Below are 9,363 nucleotides of genomic sequence, written 5' to 3'. Positions count from 1 at the left end.
CTTCACTGCTTGTAGAGGACGTTAATTTACCCAACTAAGCGGTTTCAGGGCTTGAAGGGACCTCTGAGGAATTCAAGTGCAAATATTTCACAGTCTCTTGACTCAGTTTCCAATAATGACAACTGTGTGTTGAGTGCTAGCAGCCAGAAACTGTCATTGCTTTCAAGAAAAGTAAAAAAATACAGATTGTGGCAAATAGAATCATGGAAACTTGAAGTTGGAAGGTTTTTAGCAATGATCTTATTCCTTTTCAAACGAATACTCCATGGAGCCACAGCAGTGCTCCTTGAATCAATGGACCTCCATTTTAATTGTTATAATTGATGTTATAATGTGTAATTGTTGTAATTGTCTTCTACTTACAGTGGACTTCAATTGCTTAAAAAAAATGCTTGACCCACCACTGATTCAGTCCATCTCCAATTTAAAGAGGCTGAAAGAAGCCCTGGGATTTGCCTGTGGTCCCCTACTTAGTTGGCAGAACTTGGTAGCACACCACCAGTGGAGTAGGAAGGAAGGACTGTTGTTATAGTGTCTGTTCCCATACTCATCAATGGTTGAACCAAATTTTCTCACTGCTCCATGGCAAGGAGAGTCAGCCTTTACAGTTACCCTTCTGGAATGTTCTGACTGGCTCCTTTCCACACTGAACCTCATCCTCTGCTTGGCATACCATTCCTACATGATAATTATGACAAAACATTTCACTGACAACTGTTGGAAACTCATTTCTTAACTCCAAGTCTGTATTTTTACTCCCATTTTGACCATGATTGATAAAAATCTCGTTTAATAGCATTTCACTATATTTGAAGAGTACAGAGCTAATATTTGTATGAACATCATTTTATGTTTCTAAGGTCAAGTCTATAAAAAAATTAAAAAGTCCCTGATTTTATGAAAAATATATTTTTATTAAAATGACTGATATATACTCTACTGTCTGATATATAAGCTGAATTGAAGAGGTAGCTATTTTCTTTCTGAGGTCCTGGTAGAGCTGATCCCACATCAGTCTACCAATATTTATATATTAAGTCTACCACAGACTGCACAGCACATTCATTTTGCAGCAAGCTCTTGGTGGTGAAATGTAGCATCTATTAAGTCTGGATACAATTCTGCTGCAAGTAGCAAAAAAGAAAAAAGAAAAAAGAAAAAAACCCAACTAAGTCTATATAACCTAAAACTGAATTTTTAAACTGTGGTTACCAATCATTAGTGATCATGAAATCAATTTAGTGGGTTATGAAAACATTAAAAAAACATACATATACAAGACCAAAATTACAAGAGAAGAGAAAATATCAAAGTATGTTGCATGCCTTAAGGGTAAATATTTCATAAACATTTTATTTCACTCATATATATATAACACATATGTACTGGGTCATGAAGTAAAATATATTTCATAGCTCTCAACACTGCCCTAGAGAGTCAGGCCATTCAATGGCCATTCGGTCCCCTGAGAAAAGATTTTTCTTTTTTTCTTTTTGTCATTTCTGAGCAATAGCTTGACACTACAATGGCTGGGTACTCCGAAGGGCCTCTCCCCCCAATACAGTAACAACTCAGTGTTCTCTGAGCACCACCATTTTCTGGTTCACTGCTATTTCCTGGACACTTCCTCCCATCATAGCCCTGCAAGTTCAACTGATGGAAAGTTGCCACAGAGCATCTGTGCGTGGGTCAGTAGAAGGCTCGGATCTGCTCCCATGTGCCAGGGGCTTTACAGACATGACTCTTCATAGATATGGTTTCCTTTGTTTTACTGGTAGCAGTGCCTCACCTGTACATCCAGTGCTCACAGCACAGTACACACAGGGGCTGAGTGAATGTTTCCAAACAAGTGAATTCAACAACAAGCACATTTCATTGGTTATAAAACATGTTAAATTCAACAAAATATAAACGTTTTAAATAAAATCAAATGTTTACTCATTTATTCATACCAAAGAGAAATACAAAAGTACTATACCAAGTTTTCTATACTTGTATAAAAAGTTGAGGCACTGGTGTTCTGTGGCTAATGATAATAATTATATTACTTTAGCATCATACATCATATATTGACAGTAAAGTTATACAACATTAACTGTTTGCTTTTGAGCAGTTATGAGCTGACTATTTTAATATACATCGTGTATTTAGTACTCATTATTACTTTTGTATAAATAATTTCATAATGGTAGCACATGATACTGAGGGAAAAGGAAAACAGTTAATAATCTTCCAAATGCTAGTAAGAAAGAAACTCATTAATGTACACTTGATTTGGGGGGGGGGGGGAAGCATAATTTGGTTCTATGACTTAATGGAATCTAGGAGAATGAAACAAAGTATTTTTAAACTGGAAGATACTCATGTTTATTAATTTCAAGCCCTTCATCTTTCATTACAAGGAAATGGCTGCACACTAGCCTAAATGACTTATCTAAAGTCACATAATTATACAATGAGAGATGCCCCAGGTTTCCTAGTAAGAAATCTAGGATCTTTTCCATTTCATAATAGAGGTTTATATTATAATACTATCATATATATTTTTTAAAGATCAAATCAGCTATCAAGGAAAACCAACACATGGTAACATTTGAGACTTAAAAAAAAAATCCAGAGCAAGGGTTTATTAAAAATATATATTGACAACTTTGTAACATAATTAGTGTGGAATACAGAGTTCTAAACATTGATAGCAGAAATTCATTGGTTGTAGTAATTCGTCTATATGTTTATGTATCACTCTTGTGTATTACCTGTGCTTTCATCTGTATCACTTGAGTTAAATTTTTTCCACAAAAATTTCTCATTTGATTTCCAAAGAGAAGCTTCGAGATCCTCCTTCCTTTTGGAAGATGCAGCAAAAGGCACTTTTTCACAGAGGGTCTCTATTACTGCCAAGTCGGTGAGTTTACTAAGACTGTCGTCATTTTGGTCATTCAAGATGTCCCAGAAATCTTTTGGTCTCTGTTTCGCTTTTTCTATGGACCCAGGAAGAGCCTTCTTTGGCAGCTGTGTGGGGCTATTCTCACGACTTTTAAAGAGGTCGTCAAGAATAGAGGCGTCACCAAGTAAGCCTACCACGGAAGTGCCTTCTAACACTGGATTTTCTATTGTTTTCTTTTCCACTTTGAAGATGGGTCCATTTCTTGAAATACCCAAACCAGTGAGATCCTGTTGGCCTTTCCCAGCATTTTCCAACTTTCCCAATTCATCTGCTCCAGACTTACTGTTCAGGGAACAGGATGCTGCAGTATCTTTGGATGCTTGGCTGCGTTCCCCACTGTCAGTCTCTTGGGTACAGCTTATAGGTAATTTCTTAGTTTCCACATCATTGGAAAGCACCTTTTCTTTACAGGAACTGTGATTTTGAAACTTAATTGATTTTTTTTTACATATGTTGGGGCTGAAAATTGGAGAAATTTTTTTGGTAGAATTTTTAAATGACAAAGTTTCAGAATCTGAAAGCTGCTCTTTCATAAGAGATTCTCTTTTTTCAGACTTATTCTCGACTCTCTCTCCTTTCTCATAGGCAGACTTAGTGCATTCTGAGGGAGAATCCACAAAAAATTCTCTTACCTCTGGATACTGAGAAGTATAAAAGTCTGTAAGCATTTTCTGTCGTTCTTCTGATGTGGCATTAGTTACATGTTTAGCAAATTCCTTTACAGAAGACAACTTAAAATAAGAAGCCATTTCTTCAAATTGTTTTCTGAAGATTTAATGAACAAATCCAATGGTTATTTTTACTATATTTTATTTGTAAAGAATTTGTCATCAGTGTTATGCTATGTAGCAACAAAGCTATGTAAATGTATTCATTAGCATATATTATCTTAATATCACAATGAACATACATTTTGTACTTAAGAGAATGTGAACTCTTCCCTTACACTACTGAAAAAAAGTATTTTAGTTCATGAAATTACCAACTTTTTAAGTTATTCTGACTTTTATTATCAGGTATTTCCTGGGAATTGTATGATCCCAGCATGCTACTCTTCCAATCAGACAATTTATGACTTACAGCAGAATTATAATTTATATAATCTGTGTTTGAAAATCTATATTGCACACAAGATACATGAAATAAAATTGTCAAAGAGGGTATCAATAAATAGAAAAGAGAAAATGCTCAAAAATTAATAGTTTTTAAGAATTTCTCTCTTCTATATCCTTTTTTCTCTTTCTACCACAAATACAATATAGAAATTTCACATGCCTTTTTGATGAGCCTAAAGGGAAGTTCTAGGAGACCAGGGTTTGATCCCTGGGTTGGGAAGTTCCTCTGGAGAAGGGAATGGCAATCCACTCCAGTATTCTTGCCTGGAGAATCCCATAGACAGAGAAGCCTGGCAGGCCACAGTCCATGGGGTCACAAGAGTCGGGCACGACTGAGCGAATAACATACACATACACACACACACACACACACACAAAGGAAAGTTCTAAACTGATAAGTCTAGATTCTCTCTCAGTTTTGATCTGATGGATCTGCCCTTCAGTATAGGTACCTAATGTCAGATGGTATTTGAAGAAATGAGTTTCAGAGTTAGCATCAGATATTAATAAAAGCCGTTGAAGAACTGCGTCTTCTGAAACCCTAATAAAGATGGAAGTGGAAAGCTTGTTTAGGAACCCTGGGCACTAGACTCTGCTCCTTTCCCCAGGTAAGGGTTCTATAGACTGAACTGCGCCACCCACCCCAAATCCATATGTTGAAGCCCTAAACCCCAATGTGACTGTATTTGGAGATGGGGGCCTTTAGGAGGTAATTAAGGTTAAAAGAGGTCATAAAAAGTCACCAGAAGACTTCTCTGGTGGTCCACTGGTAAAGAATCGGCTTCCAATGCAGGAGTCACAGGCTCAATCCCTGGTCTGGGAAGATTCCACATGCCGGGGAGCAATTAAACCTGCGTGCCATAACTACTGAGGCGTGCTCCAGAGCCTGTGCCCCGCCACAAGAGACGCCCCCGCGAGGAGAAGCCCGTGCACCGCAACTAGAGAAAGCCTGCACGAAGCAACAAAGGCTCAGTACGGCCAAAAATTAATAAATAAATGAAATTTTAAGGGGAAAAAGTCACCAGTGAGCTCTCTCTCTGCCATAGGAGGACACAGTGAGAAGGTGGCCATCTGTAAGCCAGGAAGAAAGCTCTTACCAGGAATCCAATCAGCTGGCACCCTGATCTCGGGACTTCCCAGGCTTCAGTACTGTGAGAAACATTTCTGTCTTTTAAGCTGCAGCCTGTGGTATTCAGCCCAGGCAGACTAAGAAGGTTTTCCTTTGCTGATGCTGAGTTTAGGCCATGAATCAGGAAAGCTCACTGTTTATAAATGTTTTTATAAACAAAAGCTACAGATGATGCTGCAGCAAATGATTAAAAGTCCCCAAATTGAAGACTACATCTATTTTTATATAATATTTCCTTAAAACTTCGATTTATTGACTGAAAAAATATGTATAGAGCTCTCTTATCTGCAAGGCACTGTAAGAGAAACTATACAACAGTCAACATATCCCAGTTCCCTGTTTTCAAGGAGTTTATAGTCTGGTTGGCAGAGACAGATACATGAAGATCAAACCAGAAGGCAGGGATAAATCCTATGATGAAGGTAAATATGATACCCTGTTGGCACCCACAAAAGGGGTGTCTAAGCCAGTGACTGGTAGTGGGCTGGATAGCAGGGACGGCTTTGCGGCTGTCACCTCAAGCCAGTCAGGTAAAGATGAGCCAAGAAGCCTCCTGCAGAGAGAGGGAACATGCACAGGCCCAGTTCCAAGAAGACATGGTGGACAGAGGGGCAGGAGGAACTGCCAAGGAAGAGGATGAAAATCATGAGGGGTCTATATGCCAATTTCAGAAGTTTGAATTTCATTCTGTACACAACAGAGAATCCTGAGGGTAAAAAAAAGTGATTTTTTAAATGTACATAAACAGGAGCTTTACTTAAAGCCACTCTTATTTTTGCCACTGAGACCAGGGTGTATAAAGTTTGTGTTTCCTTTGATTTTAGCGGCAATCCATACCATATACTCAGGACTTTCTTTTGTAGTTTCAGATGAGCACCCTGGCTTCTAGTCCTCACCACACTGGTCCTGTTACTTGTTTCCAAATCCAGGTACTAGCTATGCCTGATCAACAGTCACTCTCATTGCCAAGAGAATATTTACAATAACACAAAAACAAGTTTCCAAATTTCTGTCCTGGGTATGGCCAATGTCCCTGTTGTAAAGCATCAAGTACGTTCTCAAGAGGTTCCAGTCTCAACCTCACAGGAAGTAATGATGTATCATTATTTTGTTTATTAATCACTTCTGAATCCATTTTCATGGCCTTTCTAAGAAATATCTGTGCTGTGAAGATTAAGTTATTGGCAAAGTCACAGGCTAATGTCTTTTGTTTATCTGAGACTTGGTGGTGTATCAGCAGTTGCCAAAGTACATTCCCCTTTGCTGTGCTGACCTCACCTGTGACCCCGTGCTTCTGTCAGCTCTGGGAGGAGAGGTGCTTCTGACCTTATTCTGTCTGTGTGTTACACCATGATACCGGGCTGTGTGATTACCCTTTACAGGATGAGTTATGATTACAGTTCATTTTATTTTTGCTTTCTAAACTTGTTTTCATAATTCTTGGTCTTTTAAAAGAGTTTTCTTTAAATATTTAATGACTACAAGGTACAACCAGGGGATATAAGCTAGCCACTTTGTGATGAAAATTTTGTAGACACTCATAAGCCACGTAGGGAAAGGGGTGTGGGTGGGGGAACAAATCAAAGTTGAGTATCTTTGTCTTTCAGCAAGTAGATGAAGAGTAAGTAGCTGTGGAAAAATTCAATTCCTCTCCCTTGTTCTTGAGGAACTGAAGGAGAAGGGGTGGAAACACAGCTAAAAACCATGCTGTTTCTGCCTGAACTTTCTGAAGTGAAGGTAGGACTGAAACTTCATTCAGATGATCCACGGGACTGCATCATGGTATAAATTCTTGACTCACATAGAGTAGGATGGTTAACAGAAAAGAGGTGCTAGCAGTTTGGGCACTGATCCCTAGCTCAGATGTTGGCATTCTAATATTAGACACCCTTCACCTTTTTATTTAGCATGAGACATTTATCCTGAGGCTAAGATAGAGAAAAAAAAACAGGTAAAAAAATAATCATTGTTAATTCTTTCTTTCTTCCTTCCTTCCTTTCTTTTAATTTTTTGGCCATGTTGCGAGGCATACAGGATCTTAGTTCCCCCACCAGGGTTTGAACCCAGGCCTTCTGCAGTGCAAGTGTGGAGTCTTAACCACTAGACTACCAGGGCAGTCCCAATACTTTTATTTTTATATCCAGTGCCAAAGGGGATAAGATGCTTTTGCTTCTCAAAGACTGGTAAAAATGTATATGGTTGGCCTTCTAACTAAATAATTGCCCATACAAAACTGCCCCAACTTTACTCCAAATCACTGCTGTAAATATGTCTGTGAGGAGCTGCAATGCTGCAGCAGTGTGGGATGTTCAGCTTTCTGGGCACTGGTGGGCAGCTCAGGGGTGTGATCCAATCTGCCACACCAGGACCTGAGGAGCTAAGGGGCCAGTTGCCTGGGAGTTGCCAAAACCCCGAGGGAAGCATCTGGAACATACAGAGCAACCAGCACTTTCCTATTATCTGTAGAAGCCATCAGGACCAACTGGAGCTTGCCTCCTCTCCCTGCTTACCTCAGTCACTACGCCACAGTTACCCTGACCACTGGCTTCTCATCCTCCTCCTGGCCCCTACAGCCTTGATCTAATCCAATCCCTCTTCCCTCCAGACCATTCTTTGGTGCCCCTGGAATCAGGCTATGATCTACCATCTCTCCTGTGTCTTCTACCCAAGGAGTCCCTCTGTCTGCTCCTGATACTGCCTTCTCCTATGCAGCTTTCACAAGTCAAAATTCTTATACTTCCCATCCTTAAGTCTCAGAGTTCAAGATTCCCACTGCTGTTTCCATATTATTTTTTCTTAAAAACTCCTCCCAATCTTTAAGGTTCATGCTATCCAGCTTAACCATTCTCACTCCCACCCCATCTTATTAACTGACTTCCTAGTTGCTCCCTGCTGGAGACTGACACTCAAGATCCTGGATTAATGTTGCTTCCTTTCCCATCTTCTGCCATCATTCTTGGTAACATCAGTATCCGTGTGGATGTCCCACCCAACTCCTGGCCCATTAGTTTCTTTACCTCACTTCCAAAGACTCAGTTTCATGTCAGGTCCCTATTGCCAAGATCATACCACTAATGTCATTACCATTAACTGCACAACTTCCAAATTCCTGAATTCAATCATATGCTCCAGTTCAACTACTCAATTATCCCCATGACAACTATGTTGGATTGTACTTTTCATCTCATCAAATCCTCCAATTTGCTGACTCTTCTGCCTTCTTCACTATCATCAACATCCCTTTGTTGAGTTTAGGTTCAACTTTATAATCACTTCTTTGCAAACATCCTTCATCTTCCTTTCTTCTCCTTCTCCTTGTAAAACTCAGCTGTTTCCCTATTCTGTGTCTGCAATGAGCAACTGAAACTTGAATGCAGTCTGTAGAACTGCACAGATGGTTTTACTGTAATGACTCTCAAAGAGGGACTTAACATCACTCAGGAATTCTAGCCCCATAAGCTTGCTTTACTACTTTATAAATTACTTCTTTCATAATTTCTCTTTCCTCCAATTTTTCTCCCCCAATACTGATGCTTTAATTCTCAGTTAATTAAGGAAATACCCATTGTATCTGTGCCTTTCTTTACGCCTTTCTCTTGTTGTTCAGTTGCTCAGTCATATCCCACTCTTTGCAACTCCATGGACTGCAGCACGCCAGTTTTTCCTGTCCTTCACCATATCCCGAAGCTTGCTCAAACTCATGTCCATTGAGTTGGTGATGCCATCCAATCATCTCATCCTCTGTCGTCCCCTTCTCCTCCTGCCTTCAATCTTTCCCAGCATCTGGGTCTTATTTTCCAATGAGTTGGCTCTCTGAATCAGGTGACCAAAGTACTGAAGCTTTAGCTTCAGCATCAGTCCTTCCCATGAATATTCAGGGTTGATTTCTTTTAGGATTGACTGGTTGGATCTTCTTGCAGTCCAAGGGACTCTCAGGAGTCTTCTCCAACACCACAGTTCAAAAGCATCAATTCTTCAGCACCCACCCTTCTTTATGGTCCAACTCTCACATCCATATGTGACTACTAGAAAAACCATAGCTTTGACTCTACCGACTTAGTCATAACACCATCTCCATTGTAATGTCTCTGCTTTTTACTATGCTGTTTAGGTTGTCCCTTTCTCTTAGTACTTCTCAAAGGCTAGACCTTCACCTGTGGTCTGGATCCCAC

At 39.6% G+C, this 9,363-nt stretch overlaps 1 protein-coding gene across 3 annotated transcripts in view; it reads right to left on the bottom strand.

Annotated features, from left to right (window-relative positions):
• Positions 1 to 725: 725 nt before the first annotated feature.
• Positions 726 to 9,363, bottom strand: part of ERCC6L2 (ERCC excision repair 6 like 2) — a 153,315-nt gene continuing 144,677 nt past the window's right edge. Inside the window, exons 19-20 of one of the 3 annotated variants that reach the window (XM_055579004.1) lie at positions 3,580 to 3,712; positions 726 to 1,124 (exon numbers count right to left, since the gene is read on the bottom strand). In XM_055579004.1, coding sequence (XP_055434979.1) covers positions 1,104 to 1,124; positions 3,580 to 3,712 — 154 coding nt within the window. In that variant the 3' untranslated portion in view covers positions 726 to 1,103. Of the gene's footprint in view, positions 3,713 to 9,363 lie in introns of all 3 variants that reach the window. The other 2 variants (XM_055579005.1, XM_055579003.1) reach the window with 2 other exon arrangements.

This window comes from Bubalus kerabau, chromosome 4 (genome assembly GCF_029407905.1).
Source record: "Bubalus kerabau isolate K-KA32 ecotype Philippines breed swamp buffalo chromosome 4, PCC_UOA_SB_1v2, whole genome shotgun sequence".
Taxonomy (NCBI): domain Eukaryota; kingdom Metazoa; phylum Chordata; class Mammalia; order Artiodactyla; family Bovidae; genus Bubalus; species Bubalus kerabau.
This window is presented reverse-complemented; position numbering and strand designations above follow the sequence as displayed.